Source organism: Pecten maximus, chromosome 5 (assembly GCF_902652985.1).
Source record: "Pecten maximus chromosome 5, xPecMax1.1, whole genome shotgun sequence".
NCBI classification, from domain to species: Eukaryota; Metazoa; Mollusca; class Bivalvia; order Pectinida; family Pectinidae; genus Pecten; species Pecten maximus.
Window position 1 is genome coordinate 39946333 of NC_047019.1, and position 23285 is coordinate 39969617.

Below are 23285 nucleotides of genomic sequence, written 5' to 3' on the forward strand. Positions count from 1 at the left end.
AGAGTCCGGTATAATTAGGGAAGCACTGACTGAAGTCAGTATCACTATCGAAAATATAAGAATCGTCGTCAGTATATTTCTCTATAACATCTAAATTTAGATCATCGTCTAATGGCAGAAAATCGGACGACATTTTCCATGTGTTTCTATATGAATCTTTAACGGAAAAATGGTGCTTTTTTTGGTTAGACACTACTTAAATATCGTTGTTCACAACTTCTGATATACATAACAGTGCATAGGTATAACTATCGCCAGTGTGAAGTTATCTTGGCCAAACGCGGTGACACATGTGCACAGACAGTCGTCGCCATCTCTTGGCACGGCACATGTCACTAATATAAACAACTCCGATATCCACCTATTGCGCAGCCGCAGCGCTTGGTCTCGCGCTAAATATACCTCCGGTTATGAGAACAATAGGTGAGGTCGTGACTATGCGAGAAAAGCGGTTGTTGCGAGTCCCTAGTATATAGGTCTCTGACTAGGGTAGTTAGACGTAATTGTCAGCAATGATACAAACAACACAGCATGTTGTACACGGGTTAACTAAAGGTAAGGTATTTTGTGGACCAAGTGATACTAGGTGTGAAAGGTAGAACAATAAGAGATAATTATGGCCTACAGGTAAGGCTATAGACTGCTTCATAAAACTTCCAACTTTAATGAGAATGTCATCGTGATCTATGGAGTTATTCATTATATATTTCAATTTTAAAACCCAAAGGTCTAATCACAGAATTGATAGCAAATTGATAAAATCAGAGACGTATATATCACATATGTTTTACACCAGTCGTAGACTCTGTCAATATCGGATAGGAGTTCACCACAGTCTTGAATAAAACGTGCTGCTTTACAAAATTTGCCATTACCGGCAAAAATGAAAGTTTTGAAAAAATTTAAAAGAGAGGGTGAATCATTTTAATCGAGTAGTTTCAGGACTGATATTATACAGATATGTGTTGTATCATTACACTAACATCATCATCAAAGTCTCTATCGCGGAGTTCACCGAATACCTCGTCAAAGTTGGAATAGCAAAAAGTTTTCTTCGTGGCAACGTTGCTTTACTTTATTAAGAAACACATTCGCTGCTAGTTTGATAGAATTTTATAATTATTGGTATGCACAAAAAATATTTCCTTTGGTGTCTTTTCTAAAAGTGTTATTTAAAAAAAAAAAAAAAATATAAAAAAAAAATAACACACACACCCTCACACATATACACAGATTTAAACAACAGTCATTAAAGACACTTGTAAATACTTCTATTATTAAAGCATACATTTGTAATTTAAACTCTTGAGGTGATGGTTTCATGATATATGTAGACTTAATAAATTTCGGTTTTTACCGTGAATATCTAAGATTTGTTATGATAATTAGCCTACATAAATTCATTTGAATCATTATTTTATAAGTCATATTCAACTTGACATTTTCATATTTTCTTTCATGAAAGTAAGAACAGGCTACTGCTATAGTTTAAACTCACTCAGGTGTAAAATTTGACATGTTGGCCAGGTAATACAGGTAAATTTCGGTACGTTGGCTAAGTGAGAATGGGCCATAATTGGACCCCGGGGGGTTAATTGGGGACAGGTCACCTGGCCAGGTATACCATGTGCCAGACACAAAAGAGCTAGACTGGTCAGCATCTTACAGGTAAGGTGTGATAGGATGCATGTCATCAAGGCTGTGGGGTTGCATATTGCGCCCAGTTGGCCATTGGCAACAGGCCTTTCCTAGATGTTTGGCTTCAATGTAATGTACATGTAGTCTGTACATGTCTCAAGATCTGTCGACAGAACATACAATGTATAATATCATATAGATGACATGTACTGTAAAAGACAATTCTAAGTTTAGAATAACAATGTAAAAGAAACTTTAGTAAATTAACATTCAATAAAAATTTAAAACATTAATATTTTGTCTGACAAAATATTTACATGAAGTACATGTACACCTAAGTCAGCCATTATTAGGCCTCTGAGACAAACTGATGTGTTGTAATAGAAGCATGTAAATGATTCAACTGATCGCAAACAGCATCAAAATTAATTTCAAAAGTAGATTCTTCACTCTACACTGTTGAAGTTTATATATATTGAAACAATGTATTACCGGGTTATGTCCTTTGTGATAATAAGTTTAAAAAAAAACTGTTGTGCACTAATTATACGTTTACTTCAGTACCTTAAATATCGTGCACTCCTCACTTCTCCTAGGGTGCAAAGGTTAACTGATTGTCACTCTACTGAAGGTTAGATCACAAAACAAGTCCATTAATAAAGATTTTCAGAGTGTTATCCATTATCACGTAAACACACAGAGTCTGCCCCATTGCAGACGTGTGATATACACGTATCTGATTGCACATGTACATTGTGTATTCTTAAGTATATAATTATTGATGTCTTGTTTTTAGTTTTTATTACTCCCCAGCCAGAGCTTCCTCTGATCCGACATCAGACTTTTAAACAAATCGTCAATGCTTACACACCAGTAATATGTACCAGTGATTGTTATATATAGACTTGCCAGACATGTACATGTACTTGACTTAATTGTCCCCCTAACTTGTTGTCATGGGTACTAATCCCCCCTCCCCACCACCAACAACTTCACCTGATGGCCATGGATATACACTTGATTAGGAGTCATCGGGCTCAGGTGTGTAAGTCATCGTCACACCTGGTCAGTTTCTCCTTTTTACAATTAGCCCTATAGGGGGTCTATTCATAGCCTGGTCAATCTGTGTTCAGAATTCTTGATCTGTTTACCTGTACCTAAATTAACACTTTGATATAAGTTTTTCAATTCAATTAGTTTATTACTTAAACAAAACTTACGGTTTATCGGTACAAATGCAGTGAATAAATGCAGTGAAAATATAGATAAATACATAAAAACAAAACAATAAAGTTCGGACACACGGAGACAAAACATACGCGACCGCAGCGCTAGTGTAGAGAGTGATTTTATTTTAAAATTAAATGCTATCGTTTTTTGTTGCCGAGAATAATAAATTTTCCTCAATTTGAAAGATCCTTATATGACCTTAATATTTCTGGTTTCTAAAAGTTGTACAAATTTTCACATACTGAAGTTTTCTATAGTAGTACAGCTTGATAAAACGTTCTTACACTTCCCGATACAACATTCACTCCATCAGACACCATTTCACTGTCGTTTCTACGTGTTCGCTTCGTCTAGGATCCGCTTTTTATAAGAACCAGACAATTTATTCAGAAACGGTCGATTATTTTTGAGCGTCAACCGTAGCATTTCCGTAGCATTATCGTAGCATTTCCGTAGCATTTCCGTAGCATTACCGTACCATTTCCGTAGCATTTACGTAGCATTACCGTACCATTTCCGTACCATTTCCGTAGCATTACCGTAGCATTTCCGTAGCACTTCCGTAGCATTACCGTAGCATTTCCGTAGCACTTCCGTAGCGTTTGCGTTTAAGACGGAACAGCGAACGTACACGGGTCTGTATCATTTCCCATGTGTATTTTTAACTTATAAATCTACATAATATCAAGAGTTTATTTAGGAGACACCGTAACGCTGGGGTATGTGCAATACATAATATAACTACCTAATCAAAGCTTTAAAACTTACCTCGCTCTCTGTTTTTTTTACCTTACGGCCTCGCTTCAGCTATCGCAACATCCGGTAGCCGTACAGTTGAGTTCGCACACAGTGTTAGTATGTTTCACCTACCACCAGTACAGAACGAAAAGAGCCATGGGTGCTGAACAAATGATGTTAACGTAGTACCAATGACCGGCGAAGTAAGTGATGGCCGGCAGAATGATCAACCCCATAGAGAAGAAATATTCGAATACAAAGCCAGCGTATTTCCGTTTTGATGGACCAACTAGCTCAACACCTGTAAGTGTAACATACAAACCGCGAATCTATGATAAGCTAGGAGTATATTATTCAGTAAATCTATCAATGTAGCACGATATACCAATGATAAGGGATTAACAAATAGCTTTTACTTGGATAAACAGCAGCACCTATATATATGAATTAAGAAATACTTACATGTCGAACAACAAATATAAAACAGTACCATACGGGGGCTTTGTCCTATTAAGCATCGTTCAAAAATTGATTTTTTTTTTCAATATAAATCTACCACGAAAGGACGAGTAGTGTTTATGTTTTAAGAAATAGAATCAAACCGAATTCATTGTTTCAATTACGCTCGGTGGCTACAGAAACAAGCGATAGCTAACTGTTGCTGTAGATTCGAATATTATGTTCACGACGTCAAAAATGTTATACATACAACAGAAAAGAATGTTCGTTACAGTGCATGCGGAATTATGAATAAAAGTCAGTGGAATCCAGAAGGGAAGTCGAGAAAATCAAAATGGATCAGATGTTGAAATTGGAGCTACTGTGGAGTACTGTTTACCAAAATTGATCACACCCTGATCAATCATTATATGTTTTAATTAAGAATTATGAATTCATAATACAACTAAATCTATCCACTATAACGAAAGAGTGGCATTAGGCATGTAGTATCGACAGCGGCAAACTCAAAGTGAAATTTAAAGTGAATCATAGTATTGCATGCAGTCATTTTAATCTCTTAATCAAAGGTTTCTTAAAACACAATTCTTTGCAATGTATTGTTAAAAACAGGTGTAGTGAACATATACGACAAAGCGACACCGATACAGTTATATCCGGATTCTGACGTGTCAACTTGGTTAAGTTATACATAAGAAATCTTGCCTTGCTTTAGATAAGAAAATAACAGGGTTATCCTTATACATGACAATGAGTTATATGAGATTTTTCTGAAACACTATAATAGTGATGTCTTCTAAGATGCAAAACATATATATTATACTGATCTATAATATTTCCGAAGACATCTTACTAAGGACCATTCCGACTGGAATGATTCCCTGTGCCACGGCACCAACGGCCGTCAAAATGACAGCATACATGATGTAGGAGGAGGACCAGGACATTACGAACGTTAGTCCGAACATCGACATCAGTGCGACACAATATGTAGTTTTACGTCCAATTCTGAAACGAAAATCGAAAAATACTTTCATCATCTAAATAAGAAAAATAGCCAACAAGCAAACAATTCTTTGAATATTTACGTCTATACGAGATTCTTTTAATGAAGTGATAAATAATTTGTATCAATAATACTACATACAGGGGACAACATCGTGTCCTTTGACACCAAATTGGGGAAGGAGGCGGATGGCGGAGAATTTTTTAAAGCCATTTTCTATCTATGAATATATCTTTATACAGGACAGTAAAAGGTAAATCAATAGAGATATTAGTAAAACATTGCATTTCCTTTTTTTTTCATTAAGCAAAACAGATGTATCTATCTCACGCATCAGACAGATTTCCAAACAGAACGGCTCCGATGAACTTCCCAACAATGTACAATGACTTAACCAATGGAATAAGATGTGTATCCGAGCAGACGATGTTGAACTGCAAATGTAGAAAAAAGTTAAATCACTGTATTGCACCTGCTGATGAAAAAGAGTAAAAATAGCAGTTTGTGCACATGATAAATCTATCATAGTATCGGTAGCGACATACTGTACCTTTGTGGCGATTGTTTGTTCAATTATAGATTCACTGTATACCCATTGGGTGCATGTTACAAGAGAAGCATATATTGGTCTGCTGGAGTTGTCGAACTTGACATCATTGTAATCTATTGAGTACAGGTGGCACTGATCATATTCGTGCGTGCCATCACCCGATGGGGGAGGTATGTAGCTGTTGACAAGGTCCTGGTGATTGGCATTCTGTATATCGTATGTATCGTTCTCCAAGCCTGGGATTTTACACCTAGACCAGTAAATACATTGTAAATAAAAAATCTAAAATATCAAGAAATCACAAGAAATTGTTAAAAATGTGTATCAGTATATTAGCATATTAACAATTTTAGCATATCCATATATCCAAAAGCAAGGAATATAAACTAATTGTAGGTCATGCATATTACAATCGGTAAGAAATTATGGTACACTTGTACATAGCATAAATTAAACTAGTTGCATTTAAACTCACAATTTTCACATTATAAGTCCTACCTAATCATGAGACCATGACATATAATATCGCAATATATCAAAATGAGAGTTTTCACTTTTATTGCATTTTTGCCAGTGAAATAAAGAAATTTATCAAACTAATAAAACTTATATTTTCACTGTAGCAATGAGATTTTACAGTGAAAATATAAGATTTTGCAATGAAAATATCAGTTTCTCGTTTTTGACTAATCAGAACGAACAATTGTATTCACCTCATTGAAACTTGCCAATTTTTCCGATCGAAGGAAGATAGATAAATTGGTTATGTTGCCATACTTCTGAAATTTTCAGACTAGGTTTTGATAGAATACTCACTTGACGTTAGCTGTTCACGCACAGATTCTCCGTTAACAGCAGAGAACGCTAAATTGCGTTGGTCATCCTTTCAAAATGGCGCCGTCAAGTTGTCATTGAGTAACGTTACAAAGAGTTGAATTATGTTACAGATGCTCGCACTTTTTGACACTATTAATTTTCTGATGTTTTCAATTTTGCTTTCAAGTAAATCAAATGCAATAAAAAGAAAATTGAATCATTTGTCCGTTTACTTAAACATATTTCACTCGTATGAGTGCTTCGCACTCGTGAAAATATCGATATTCTGTCATACTCGTGATATATATGTTATATTAAACGGGAAACCATTTATTATCTTTTTTATATTCTCATAAAGTCCACATATGAATATTTGATATTAACCTAATTGCAGGAGTTGCATAATTTGATATGCAACGAGCCATTTATGCTTCTATACATTTTAAAAGTAGTAGGTTCGATGCGATATTTCGTTGTCGTTTCATACTCTAAAATATGTTGATTCCTTAGTTGATGGTAGGTCATCAAATATTGAAGAAAATATGTGTTTTAATGTCTAAGCATGTCAGTTAAATACTAGTGTTATACGTGTGATACATTCATTTGTGTGTCACTATGTACAGACAGGAGGACTGGCGTATAGAATTATAGTTTGGTATTTGTGTGTAAATATTTACTGACAAGAGTATTATATCTCAGGTCCCTTATTATACGTAAGTTTATAGTTTGGTATTTGTGTGTAAATATTTACTGACAAGAGTATTATATCTCAGGTCCCTTATTATACGTAAGTTTATAGTTTGACATTTGTGTGTAAATATTTACTGACAAGAGGATTATATCTCAGGTCCCTTATTATACGTAAGTTTATAGTTTGACATTTGTGTGTAAATATTTACTGACAAGAGGATTATATCTCAGGTCCCTTATTATACGTAAGTTTATAGTTTGACATTTGTGTGTAAATATTTACTGACAAGAGGATTATATCTCAGGTCCCTTATTATACGTAAGTTTATAGTTTGGTATTTGTGTGTAAATATTTACTGACAAGAGGATTATATATCAGGTCCCTTATTATACGTAAGTTTATAGTTTGGTATTTGTGTGTAAATATTTACTGACAAGAGGATTATATATCAGGACCCTTATTATACGTAAGTTTATAGTTTGGTATTTGTGTGTAAATATTTACTGACAAGAGGATTATATCTCAGGTCCCTTATTATACGTAAGTTTATAGTTTGGTATTTGTGTGTAAATATTTACTGACAAGAGGATTATATCTCAGGTCCCGTGAGATACCTGTTTATATTTTGTTATTTGTTTGTTAATGTGTACAGGTTAGAGGATTATGTCTCAGGTCCTGTGTAATAGGTATTCTTATAATTTGGTATTTGATGATACAACGAGTTTATCCTGTTATGGTTTTGGTGTTTAATTTGTTCTCATAGTATTTTTGTTTTTGTTTCTATATTAATAGTAAAATCAAAGAGAAAAAATGTTACATAGATATTCCTTCTATCTTGTATATGATAAATAATTATCATATGACAATGACATTGTATTATGTGATACAAAATTACACAGAACCTACCTGTGTTCAGGTAAATAAAAAGCAATCACCGACATCATTTCATAAAGTCCAGGAAAGAGAATGCTCCAGCAAACCAGGAAATACACACTTTTTTGATACCATCCAAATTCTCCAATTTTCATCAAAATGTTGTCCATTTCGATGTTTATTTGAATGCTTAATTCTCGCTGATTAGCATCTAGAAGCTTCTTTTATCAGTCAATAAATATTTATAGTCATTGTCACAGGGCTCTATGACTAAACATGTGCATTAGTAACATTTGTATGACAACGCATGAAATTATAATATCGCTTTGCAATTCAAATTAGCTAATAGAAAAACATGTATAATACATGTACCTGATTTTTTTTTAAAATCAAATTTGTCCAAATGTATATATACAATAGATTTATACTCCCGACTATTGCAAACACAGGAGTGACGTAAATATTTGAAGGCTATACACGGGTAGTATGGTCTATTCGATTGTTGATATTCATTCTGGAAACTTTAGAAAGTCGTCGAAAAAAACATAAACTTATACTAATGTACCGTATCTTACATAATAATGCACCCCAATACCTAATTGATATAGCCACTCAATACTTAAATGACAATGAAGACACAGTACATCATCTCCGTAGGCAACGATTATTCAATCAGCCACTATGTAGATCAGAAAATTATTATAACAGCTTTTTCTCAACTATGCTACGTGAATTTAATTCCATTGACACTAAAATTCTAAATTCACCATCCCTAGGTGTTTTTAAGAAATTTATGACTCCCGTCAATTTAGACCAGGGTCTAATCCGTACAACGGACATTTTTAAAAATAAAGGTAATAGAAAAGAAAATATTATATTATGTCAACTTAGAAACAATGCAAGTAATTTAAATTTTGACCGTTTTAATGATCACCTCATAGATTCACCATTATGCAGATGTAATCAAGGGGATGAAACTTCATACCATTACTTTTTTGAATGCTGCTTATATGAGAAGCAAAGGCAAGAGTTGAAACAAAATATCAATAACCAGCACCATCTAACCACTATGATATTAACACATGGAAATTACTTGTTGTCTGATGAAATTAATATCAACATTCTGAATGCCGTTCAAAAATACATGAAAGATAGTAAGAGATTTGATTAAACTAAAAATTAACCATACTTATTCAAATGTTATTTTCTAGACCCAGACTCGCTCAATCAGTTTTTGATTATTATTTTACCTGTATTTACATATATATTCTATACTGTTCATATTCTTGATATAAGAATGTGGTGAACCTGCGACCTGCTTCAAAAGTCAGCTGATCCCTGAATATCTCTGATTGATTTACTTAATTCAAAACTAGTATATTCAACTAGAATCTTTTTATTCAAATGTATAATTACACAGTTTGTTATATCTAACATATGAAAGCTTTGCTTGGATGCAGGGGCATTCAGTCTGAATCTAGCACACTAAGATGGATGGCTACAGAAGGAGGAGTAAGACATTTTATGCCTGAACATCTATAGTGCTGCTGGATTTAAGGCTGGGTGCCAATCCTGTATCTAAGCAATAGCTATTAACTGAGAACAAAATCTTTTTATAACTCTGTAACATGATCATAATTTGACAAAGGATATACTAGAACCTTATTACCTCCCTTTTCCACTAATTGTTAGTTCTTTTTATAATTACCTCCCTTTGACGATATATAAAAATCAATATATTCATAAAAAAAATCAAAAAAATCATCTCCATTGATATTTCATCTCCATTGACTTAATTTATATACATATTTCTTATACTTTTTCACTTTCAATTGTTTTAGTTTAATTCTACTATTGTTCTGTTTGTATTTGGGAAGACTTATATAGGCCAAGCCTGCTGTCTAACCCATTTGTATAAATGTTATACAATAAAATATGTTGAAATGAAATACTGATTTAATGAAGACCTGTTTGCCATTGTTTTGTTTTTGCATTTCCACTAGTGAGCTTACTGTAATTTTCGGTGTTATCTAAGCATAAAAATGCATTCCAGAGCGGGCAATACGTTATAAGAACGCCCATTGCATTGCAGGAACCATATCACGAATCTATGACTTAAAATCAAATAAAATATATATCCAAGGACATATGGAATGCTGAAGTAGCGGATCAGCCTCAGTGCATGCTTCCTTTACACGACGAAACCTTATCACTCTTTTTTTTTATTGGCACGCAGACGTTGACGTCCTGTGAAAAACAAATATCGTTTTAAATCATGAATCAGGGAACGTTCCTAAGGTAATCCGATGGTCTATATCAACGGTAAACAATATGGCTTCGCCCACTCAGGATTCAACGAATTTATAGTACATATTGTATAAAGGAAGTGTGCTGATTGTGTGTTTTTTCCTTTATCGGAGAGATAGACAGTGAAGGCAACAGTGTCATGAAAACCATGGTGAAAGGGAATAGCCTGTATGACAGCGATGTTCCAAATCCACTTTGCAAAACTGCTCTACAATCCCCCGTCCACTCGATGAGACATCATATGGTCATTTGATTTTCCTATTACCATGGACATTAAGACGGTACACCTTTTTATGTTTCTGTTTTGATTGTTTATTTGTTTTTGTTTTTTTGTTTTTTTGTTTTTGTTTTGTGTTACTGCAGGCAAAGTATAGCCGCTAAAATAGCCTCCGATAAGCCCCGAAGCCTACTAGATCGAGATATTTAGTTACTCTAACAATAAAGGTATATGAAATCTGATTAAAATTAAAATTGCTTTGGCGATGACAAAACATTTTCTTTAAAAACTTAACAGTGACCTTGCCCTTGATCGTGGCACACTGAAACGCAAACTAGATTATGGTATTCAAATACTTGACCATTACATACACTTTGATGGACATTTATTAAAGGGCTCAACATAAATTTTATGTATAAGGTAATAATCTTGTCCTCTCCCTCCGAATCCTTAAACGCCATGAAAACGAACTCGTTCAAGGTATTATTTAGTGGGTGATAACACCAGGACTGTTCTATAGTACACGACAATTGTCAGTGTCCTCAGGTATTTGTTTAGTGGGTGGTAATAACAGTATACTTAAAACAGGACAGAAGTATATATAGCTATAAGAAATATATCAAAATAAAGGATAACTGTCAAGATTGATTTAAATACGATTCAGTTAGATATATTTTTTTAGAGATAGATTCCCTTTTTTGTTGTTTACTGGTTTGTAAACTGCATATTAAACAAATATTTAAACGGGCTTGACGCTTTACAGGTAATTTACAAGTAATCAGAATATAATTGTTCTATTGATTCCATTTCCGTTAGGTATTTTAAACATTCACAACCCTATTTCACTATTGGTTTGATATTAATCATTGTTTAACAAAAATATATTCACAATCTGGATGGAATACCATTAAGCATATGCGAGTGTCGATTTGCAGCCCCGACCTTACTTACTCACCAAACTTAAGTTTACCGCACTGTAAACGTCAAATTTGTTGGTAATGCCAAATATAGAATACACACTAATAATATAAATATTGTTATTTCAGATAACATACTATTTCGTTTCAAGGTCATATGAAGTTGTCAAACTTCATGTTCTGTCGGTTAGAGCGCTGGCGACTTAGCCTCAGGTGAAGATGCGAGATGCTTGGTTCGACGCTCCCTACTCGTGTCAGTTTGCGTTTCTCGCGAACCTGGGAAATTGGACGATCTGTGTCGTCGTAGTTGTGTCAAAACACCTTTCTCTAATTGCCCTGGAATGCATGTGGTGGGCCTTCCGTATGTTGTTGATTGAGGTAGTCACCAACTACTACACTAATCCTGCCTGCTCACGGGCAAAAAACCCAAACCCAAATAAACAAATAAACTTATGCACTGACAAACTTGTAGAATCTCTATTGATACTACAAGGACACAATTTGATTTTTTTTTCAAAAATGAATAATGCATGATTAAGAACGTCACATGGTACATTTATCATTATACAATCGTGCCTGTGTCGTCATTTCTAATGCTACTGTTCTTAGTTACACTGATACTTTGTTCTCGCTGTAACTCCCGTTGGTGCTACTGGAACAGCTACTGATGCTTGCCAATACTTTTAGAACTAAAGTGTAAGAGCATCAGGGTCGTAATCTCAATGCAGAAATACAACAGAGAGGAATGGTATTTGTTAGCATTGTGGCAATGATATTATTTTTATTCAAAAATAAACGGTGCAAATCTAGATTATATCAATGATGTATTTTTTGTTTGATTTTCAAGTGTGAACTATAATAATTATATACCAGAGGAAGAACCGCAATTTTATTTTACATGATTCTTTGGTGAAGTGTTCATCGTGTGGGTGTCCCGATTATTTCATCATTACTGAATACATTTTGATGATTTTATTTTGTCCTTTCACAGACGTAATTTGCATGAAAACCATTAAAAAAGGTACCCTACGCCGTTTCTTGATCCAAATCAGTAGTGTGTGTGTCCACCCCTGGAATCATTCACTGCTCTCATGTTCCTTACCATTGACACCAGGGTCAGAATATATCGCACCACGACGTCGATAGACGAATTGTCGTTCATCGGATCTGTAAAGCGAGGCTTGTCAGTGAACAACACGCGTCTTCAATAGACCAAACGAAACTGATTAGATGCATGTGTAAACAATCACTGCTTTCGACGTTGGTGTCGCCCTGCGTAAGTGGCGTACCAACATAGGGACGTCGAGGCCTTAAATGAAACTGCCGCAACCGCTTCATGACTGTTCTTGGACACATTCACTCAATCGCGTCATTGTGCTGTATGGTAGCTTCGAAAATAAATGCTGTTCCATTATTCGATTTGTAATGATTTCCCAGCACATATGGTGCAAGATTACACAGGATGCACGATTTTTTTGAAAAATCTGCTGAAAGCCTGTAGCGTCGAGCAGGGTCACGGTCGACTGAATTTTAACTAAAAAAAAACATTTCACAGTGCGTCTAAAAGTTATAATAGAAAAACCGAACTTGCTTTTTCTGCTTGTATAATACACTATAATGTTTGATACAACTTAAGTATATACAACATATAGGGATGACTTGTCATCAGGAAAGATTCATACAACTATATTTACACTTACATCGATTAATTATGAATGCAGTGGGGTATAGTTTGACTGCATGCTTATTTCTTTCAAAGTTTTGTCATTTCTATTTCTGGAACGTATCCTTTGTTTTCAAAGACAGTCTGTTGGCGTTCAATGTTTTCCTTGGTTTCGTTTTTCTCGTGCGATTTGCTGAAAGACCTGTGGAAAAAATCAGTCACATTTTCAATTCCAGACAGGTGATTGTGTGCTATATCCAATAGTCGAGAACAATCATTAACTTGACATACAAGTGTAAGTTTTCGTATTGTTTGGTCGAATTTCTCATTGGAAGATATATCAATACTATATCACATTATTTGGCAGAACAACAATACATATTTTTATAAACGACTAATCAAGATATATTAGGCTGTATACCAAGATATACTACGATACATTAACTACATGTGTATTGTTAGCAATGCTTTAAGAAGTCAGACAATGGTTCGTACACGTACTTTCCAAACCGTTTGCCATCTTCAATTGTTTCTGGTAGCGGTTTGTTCAGAGTTTCTGGTAAATATAAGGATGACAGTCCCGCAGTTATGGCCAGCAATCCAAATATCCCTAATGGAAACACTTTACCAACCATTCCTCCTATCAAGGCTGCCTGGGGTAATCATAAACAATCATTATGTTGTATTATCCACACAAGTAATGTTAAGCAATTAGATTATCCTTCTTTATCATTGAGGTATATATCACCGACTGGTGACTGATCTTATTCTCTATCAGTAAGTAGTGATTCTGAAACATTACTTATACATTTCTATTTTGCTATTATTACGAATATTCATTTCGATTGGTATTTATTATAGTTCTTATTAATTTCAAATTAGCATTACTTACCGAGTCTGCCAATTACTTACCGAGTCTGCCAATTACCTAACGAGTCTGCCAATTACTTACCGAGTCTGCCAATTACTTACCGAGTCTGGCAATTACTTACTGAGTCTGGCAATTACTTACCGAGTCTGCCAATTACTTACCGAGTCTGCCAATTACTTACCGAGTCTGCCAATTACCTACCGAGTCTGCCAATTACTTACTGAGTCTGCCAATTACTTACTGAGTCTGCCAATTACTTACCGAGTCTGCTATGTATGGTGAATTACTTACTGAGTCTGCTATGTATGGTGCAACGATTCCCCCTATTCTTCCGGCGCAAGAACTTGCACCCATCCCTGCATTCCTAACAACAGTTGGAAATAACTCCGCCGAAAAAAAGTAGATGGTGCTGAAAGCTGCAGTAGCTCCAAACTTACCAATCATGGCAAGTGCTGTGATAATAGCCTGGTTTTCTGGAGAAAATAATGACTGTAATTAGTTATCATGTTAGGAATTATAACAATAAAATTGAAGTTATCAATTTAAGTACAGTGTCGTACCTGCGATCTCTATCAGGAAAATTTCATCAACGAGTGTGAAGGTCATTTGATTCCGTATATCCCTTTGCATTAAAACATATGTAAATAGTTCAATGACTGTATCTATATTTTATCCTTTTCACTATCCAGTTAAAACATTCCTTTTCGCGGTACTCATCAAACATTGAGGTCAGTAATTTTAGTTCCCCGATTACCCATAATTGCAACCCCCCCCCCCCCCCTCTTTGACGCCATAAACAACACACAAATACAACATCTTGAACATATAAATTGAATATCATTAATGTTATCAGAGATGATGATTTGTTGGATTTTTTTGTTTGCTTGCGGCAAAGGCATTCATCGCGTTGTAAAATTTTATTTTACAAGTGATGTAGCGTTTGTACAAAAAAGTTATCACTTGGTTAACTAGCGAAAATATCGTTTGTCATCGAAAAAACAATTACTTCACCACTAGCTGTAACATGTAGTATCACATTATACGCCTGAAGATGACTTTTGCTCGCAAGGTGCTTTAATGTAGATAAAACAGTATATATAGCGTACTTCTATATCTTTAAAAGATATACAGATAAGTAATAATTCATATTTAAAACGGTATTCCTGTTTACCTTTAAGGTAGCTTAGAAGACCACTAATGATCGCCAAAACATATGAATTACAACTTTGTGCATTCGGCCATTTTCTTTTTTTTTAACAAAAACAAAATGGCAAATATTCTCAAGAGCTATAAATACACATGAATTGAGGTATACTACATCTGTAATTATGCATTGAATTAAGTCAAATGCATCATGGATTGTGAACATAACCAAGTAAACATATCCGATCAGCGAATGCAACACCTACCTATTTCATCGATCAGAATGGGAATTATTGTCGACGCACATGCACAACCGCCAAGTAACATGCTCAAACAGTAGACTTTTTGGCGGCCGATGCGATCCACTAAAAGTAGGGCCATGGCATTAGCTGGAATTTCTACCAGCCCCGATAAAAACATGTTCAAGTAGAAATCTCCTCCGAGATTACCAGCATTTAAAGACAGTCCGTAGTACATCATGCTTACTATGCACCTGGGAATGGAATACGTCAAAAGTGTTGCTGTTTTTGTGTATTAACTTTTTTTTTTCTAATTCATTATATATTGCAAGGGTAGCCACTTTTTTTCTGTAAAGATTCTGTTATAAATTGTATATTAGATTTCTTATTTTCGCGCTTATAAGAGAATAAATTGATTATTTTACACAAATTTTGTATATATTTTAAGATTTGTGAATCATATCCTATTGCTATTATACTTTTCTCTTGTAAAATGGTTTAACAATATTTAACAATATTAAATAACCCATTGACTTTTGTCAATAGTGCCAACAGACGACTTGCCAATTAAACATAATGACGAGCGTCCTTAATAACATGACCCAGGTAGAGAAAAGCTGCCATATCCTTCCGACTGGTTCAGTTTTTCGGTTTTCTATCTCCTTCTCGAACAGATTCTTTTCTATTACCACTTTGTTGATCTTAGCTGCCTTCTGTAGAACTGTGTTGGCCTCTTCGTATTTCTGCTTACTTATCAGCCAACGTGGTGATTCAGGAATTAGCCTGACAATGACAAGAGTGATCAGGATACGCTCAATATATTTCGAATTATATAATAACACACTACTGTATTTCAGTCATTAGTTAGGACACATGTACCATAAGTCTTGTTTATAACGAATATCACAGGAAAGAGATTGTTCGTTATAGAATTTTAAAATTAAGGTTTAGCCGAATTCGTTTGATTTGCTTGGAATTAAGCAGAAAATCGTATTAAGTCTATTCTAAAAGGTTTGCTCTGAAGTGAAGAGCTTATTTTTAATATATACTATTTACCACCAGTAGAGAATGAAGAGTGCAGCTGGTGCTGAACAAATGATACTGATATAGAACCAATGTCTGGCGAAGTAGCTGACACCGGCCAGGAACATCAAACCCAAAGAAAAGAAGAAGTCTATAACTATTCCAGCATACTGTCGTTTGGATGGCCCGACCAACTCCACACCTGTAATCATAGTACCAAGACTATATCACTTAGCCGACAACACGTATACTGAAACGAAAATATCACTTAACAAAAGGTCGTGCTTTTGGTTTTTGTTTCTATTGTTAAACGTCCAACAGCTATGGCTGTTTACGGACGGTCATTCTGTATGCGACCTTCATACATGTGGCGAGTATGGGGCCTTTTGGAAGGCTTGGTTATATTCCTGTCTGCAAGCTTGTTATAACACGCATTCTAAAGCACACATTTTCTGTGTAACAGAATTGACGATATTATTGCGATTGTCGATACAACCAAAGTGGAGTTAATTACCATGTACTTTTACCACCACGTGACTTCATCTAAATGCATCTAACGTGTTCGCATTACATTATACAGTACTTACCAAGGACAAATCCGACTGGGAAGACCCCCTGTGTCGTGGCGCCAATGGCGGTTAGGATGACACCGAACACTATGTAGGAGGATGACCAAGACATTCCGAACGTCAGTCCGAACATCGAAACCAGTGCAATATAAAATGCAGTTTTACGTCCAAATCTAAATAAAATGACATTCTTTTTTCAAATCTGCATTTTATACATGTTTTGATAAATTATTTGAAGTAGATATAAGGTACATTAGTTCAGTCAGTTATATATGTAGATACGGTGGCTATTGATAAGAGAAATCAAAGTCGGTCTAAGTCAATGGTAAAATAAAGAAAGAGAGACGAATTAAATCAATAAAATAATTTTTTTTTTTTTTTTTTAATATTTGATCATTTTAAATTAAAACAAAATACATACGTATATAACAGCCACCCGTAAGCTTATCAACATATATGCGTAATCTTATTAGCAATTTTTCATAGGCTTGATAACGTAGGAGTGGAAAAATGCACGGCCAGACCGGAGTTCGAACCCGGGACCTCCGAACACTAGCCGGATGCTCTACTTGTTGAACTACCTGGTCGCCGATGATCGACTTGGTCCAGTTCCGCTACAATAACACCTATTTGTAGACCTAAACTGTATAACATCTACCGTAAGCTTACCAACAACTATCCGTAAGCTTATCAACAACTATCCGTAAGCTTATCAACAACTATCCGTAAGCTTATCAACAACTATCCGTAAGCTTATCAACAACTATCCGTAATCTTATCAACAACTATCCGTAAGCGTATCAGCGATTATTCATGAACTGATTAATAATTATCTGCAAACTTACTACACTGTTACATATGTATCTAAGGTGAATAACATTTATCCGTAAACTTATTTACAAATACCCGTAAGCTTAATTACAAATATCGGAAGCCTACCAACATCTATTCACATAATGATAGATACAATATTTAAGAAGTTTTTGCTACCAGTTGAATTACATGTACCCAGCAGGTGCGAGCCCATTTCTGTGATACGAACTCCTACTTACGCATCTGAGAGATTGCCGAAAACAATAGCACCGACGAGTTTCCCGGCAAAGAACAGGGACTTGATAAATGAAGTCAGATGCTTTTCACCACATACTATGTTGAACTGTGTGTTTAGAAACAGAATAAGAATATATCGAATCTCCAATTATTTGTAGTCATACTTATAAAAGAGTTATTTTAACATCACACAAAATCTGTCTTATGAATATTTCTATTTGAATGCTTGAGAAAATGTGTTCACATTGTGTGATTGGTACAACAGGGCTCTGATACAAATTTTATATCCTGATTCAAATATAACATGAAGGATCACAGATGAATCAAAACTAGACAGAATTCGATAACGTACCTTCGAGGTAAATGTCTCTTTAAACACGGAGTCACTATATACCCAGTCTGTACATTCAACAAGAGAAGCATTAATTGGTCTGCCGGAGTTGTCGAACATGACGTCATTGTAGTCAAACGAGTACAGATGACACCGGTCGTAGTCGTCGGTTGCATCATCCGACGGAGGAGGTATGTAGTTGTTAACAAGGTTCTCGTGATAGGCATTGTATATACCATACGTGTCATTCTGAAGGCCTGGTATTTTACATCTGTATAAATAGAAATAGAAATGACGTTTACTTAATTGAAATCATGATATGTGTAGGCGCTCTCATCACATAACCGGCATGTTCTATCATGTGATATGTCCATAAATATATCACTCGACACATTTGTAATAATATTTGGGTGACGTCATACCTGAACAACGTCTTGACCACGTGACATAATTAATTTCTGAGTGGTAAACTGATTGTTCCTGTCTAAGTTAGTCAGTTTTTAGGCAAATAAAATCAAATTTTAGCTTTCATTCTCATTTCTATGAGTTTTCTAATGAAACACCTCACACCCTTGCTAATGTAATATTGCCTTTGATAAACTTGTTAGATGATTTAATATGGTACTCGCTTAAGGGCTCGTGACGTATGGAATAATTGAACGCCTTTACTTCAAATTACATTGGCCCTCATGTTTGCTTCTCTATTCAAAAGTTACATTATCAATTATATGTCGGGAAACATGCTTGTTAAAATTGTAAGCATTGGAAATGATATTCTTATTAAGACATGTATACTTCAAGCTTAAATTTATGTCAAGAATGAAATTGTTTTTGACAGTTAATTGATATATGCAAAAATGCGGGTTTGAAGCCATATTGACATAATTTGTTTTACAAACTCCTGAGATGTCACAATTCGTCGAAGGAATGCGTAATTGGAGACTGCCATTATTTTGAAGGTAATTGTGTATCGAGTACATAACGTACATACTCGTCAGTTTAACGGTAAGTTGAATGAGATTTAAAATCATGTTGCTTTCCTTATCTATTATTATGTAAAATAATTCATGAGGTAGATTAACCCACATAAATGGCATGCAATTTTCGATGCGAATGTCAATAACTTTACAGAGACAGGTCACTGTGTCTTTTATGCATATAAACGAAGACGACGTACGACATAACTGATAGTGATAGTAATGATAGTGCAGTGATAACAATACTGAAGCCATATGTTAATCGGTACACGTTTCACTCCATTAAAGAATATGTTTAAAAAATAAACCTATACTTTCCAATTAGTAATCACTACAAAATGGGAATATTCTCCGTCGTTCGGGTCATTCCTGTTTTATATTCCACTTTGAGCAATTCAATATCACATTTTGTTATGTAAGTTTTGCTTAGACAAAGAAACTTGGTGATGGTGACTAGCATTTTATCAGACTAGTCAAGAGAGCGAAAGAAAGTTTTAGAAAGGCGTATTAAACAATTGAAAATTTTTTTATTGCACTTTTTAAATGCAGGGTTATGCAAAGATCTGTTTACCGTCCTTAAAGGGGCATGGACTCCGCTGTTTCAATGTAGTGGTCAGATGCTTACTTTGATTTTAACAAATTCTTATGGAAAAGGCAAGCACAAGTTATAACATCCTTTCATCCCTTCTCCCAATAAACATTTACATATTTATACAACAATACAACATGGGTTACTCTCAAAATATGTTGCTGGATTTATTAAACGTAAGCACATATATAAAGACTTTTGAATTTAGGTATACGTTAAGATGCGGGTTTCTAAAAGAAACTTTTTCTAAATTATATTCAATATTAAAATTTCAGATATGAGTATTCTTTTCATTTTTTTAAAAGACATTTTATAAAGTAGTCAAAGACATTTTCACGAAGGTTATCATAGGTACATGCTACATTATTTACAAGCGCTGCTCTAAAGAGATCATAATTACGGGAACTACACTGGCGCAAAATATTCATCTTACTATTAACGATCCCAATATGTATAGGTGTCCAAATGTGAGAGAGTCTATAAGACTAGAAGAGGAGAAGGTATAAAAGGAAAGTTGATAAAAGGGGAAGAGAGTGAGTCTAAATTGCGGAATCCTGCAGTTTGTTTCGTTCCACAGAGCGTATCGATTGTATTCACCAATAATAAGTTGAAGTAGATGATCTAGGAGGTCGGGAGTTAATTTGCTGTTCAGCTGATGTAGCAGCTGTAGTTTCCTACGTTTTCTACTGCTAGTTAGATATTTGGGTCTGTTTCTTAATATATATATCAAGTTTTCTATTGCTCTTTTCGGTTCAGTCGGTCTTCTTTGTATCGCTTCAGAAAGCCTAACCAACGTCACCAAGCAAGCAATGAAACCATCGAACACTTTATATGTTATGGTTGTGGTATAAAAAGAGAGTTAACAACTTTTGATACTTAAGAGTCAGTTGTATCAAGCTGATCAACAAAAATAGCATTAGGATGAGGTACGGTAACAATGAATATTTGTAATTTGACGATTTTTTTGTGAGTGACACCTTTACGTAATAAATTGTGGATGGTATAGTTTTACCAATTTTCACTTATTTTGGATTTAATCCTTCATCATATCTAAGTTGATCGAGGTTATTCTTAGAATTTGAATCTCCGTGAGCTTTGTAATCATTGACTGCACTCGTGAGATTCCCTTTAATTGTGCATCGTGTAATTATCTGCACATTTATGTATTGACCGAGATTTAATGTATTCAGAATGAAAAATTATTAAAAAAAAAATTGCAAATAATATTAGATTAAATATTGATTTCATACTCATTAAAGAGACTCTAGCTGTAGATTTCATACTCATTATATATAAGACACTATGACCATAGGTTTCATACTCATTATATATAAGACACTATGACCATAGGTTTCATACTCATTATATATAAGACACTATGACCATAGGTTTCATACTCATTATATATAAGACACTATGACCATAGGTTTCATACTCATTATATATAAGACACTATGACCATAGGTTTCATACTCATTATATATAAGACACTATGACCATAGGTTTCATACTCATTATATATAAGACACTATGACCATAGGTTTCATACTCATTATATATAAGACACTATGACCATAGGTTTCATACTCATTATATATAAGACACTATGACCATAGGTTTCATACTCATTATATATAAGACACTATGACCATAGGTTTCATACTCATTAAACGGCGATTCGTCTTATACATAGTAACATACGTTTTAAGATAAGGCGATGTAACAGTCTATACGGTAAAAATATTCTATAGATTTAAAACACGGTTTACCTCTATAAATATTTGTAAGGAATGTAACACGGAGAAAACCGGATGGAGTCATGCCTGTACGGGTGGCGAGATCACACAGCGCTTTAATGGGAATTTTGTTTGCACTGATTTAGGTACTTATATTTTGATCTACGTTTAAAAGATTGCACCATTTTGTACATTAAATTAAATAGAGATCATGGATTTATGTGTTAAACATAGACATATAGGATTATTAAATAGGTCTAGGATAATTCAAACGTATTATAATCAAGGTTCTGTTTGCACTTATCAGCCGCTGCATACAATCATGACAGGTGTGAAAGCTTGCTGTATAATGTAAATACTCAGGCTCAAGAGGTAGTGAGGTTAGAATATATCACATTATGCATCATTTACCCTCCTTTTTGAACCCAAGGATAATTTAGGACACCAACGCTTTATGGTGTCAATTGATAACCGAAAGTAGTGATTGTCAAGTATTAAGGTTCCCTTGAACTCCTGTTCTTACATTTTCCGTCTGGTGAAATGCAGAAAAATGTTCATCTTTAGCTTAAGAAATGATTCTATCAAAACCTTCGATTAAATCAAACATGAAATGAAATAAAAAAAAAAATACATATCATTAAAACAGTGACCCGACAAGTTTCTGATTCGCTAACGCCGTTGGACATGGTGACGACATAACACGTTCCCAGGTTTTATCACCTTCTTCCAGGAATTCACAAATATGTGTCCAAAGTGATAACAATGATCCCAAGCGTCTGGCATGATAATATATACTACTACATAGGCGGGTTATATCAGGGGCCAGAAAAGGAAGAGGGGGTAACTATGATTCCGTAAACTTTTAATTAGTGGCGACAAGCGGGTTACCTGAGGGGACATAAAGAGGATAGGAGGAGAGGGTAATGATGATTTCATACATTTCTAATTGGTGGAGACAAGCGGGTTATCTCAGGGGGTGGAAAAGGAGAGGGGAGGGAGTAATGAGGATTCCGTACATTTTTTGATTATTGGCTACAAGCGGGTTATCTCAGGAGCCTGAAAAGATAAAGTAGAGGGGTAAGTGATTAATTTGAATTATTAACGTACCTGTGATCAGGTGTGTTGAGAAATATCACGGACATCAAAGCATAAATACCACAGTAAACAGAAGTCCAACATATCATGGAATACAAATACTTCTGATATAATCCGAATTCTCCTAGTTGTATTAAAATGTCGTCCAGCTTCATTTTTATATCACTTTCAATAAGTTCAGGAGTTATCTCTTGTACATCTACCAGAAAAACAACTCTCCGGTGTGTAAAGGCCTGGATTATATATTACGCGCTGACACCTTGTATCAAACGAATGACTGGTAACATTCGATCTAGTCACGTCTTTATGTGTGAAATGTCGCGTATTATTCCCTAAATGTAAAAAGACACCTATGATATTTACATATACAGTATATCTAAGAGTATTTGGCATAATAAGTGATTGTCACTGGAAATAGTGCGGGATCGTGGCTATAAGTATTTATTCTTAGTCAGTCTGAATCTCAATTTAGCAACAAGATAGCCTTTTAGTTTACGAGATTACGAAATTGAAGCTTTCGGGAGCAGATACGCTGATGGATACTATCATAATTACAT

At 34.8% G+C, this 23285-nt stretch overlaps 1 protein-coding gene across 1 annotated transcript; it reads right to left on the reverse strand.

The window, feature by feature from the left end:
- Positions 1-4892: 4892 nt before the first annotated feature.
- LOC117328458 (organic cation transporter protein-like) lies at positions 4893-22883 on the reverse strand. Its single transcript, XM_033885990.1, has 12 exons — positions 22741-22883; positions 18353-18602; positions 18003-18106; positions 16969-17123; positions 16415-16583; positions 15923-16141; positions 15386-15612; positions 14264-14449; positions 13607-13745; positions 5682-5871; positions 5402-5505; positions 4893-5073 (listed from the first exon to the last, which is right to left on the reverse strand). Exons 1-12 carry the CDS (start codon positions 22881-22883, stop codon positions 4893-4895), a joined length of 2067 nt encoding a protein of 688 aa, XP_033741881.1.
- Positions 22884-23285: the final 402 nt, after the last annotated feature.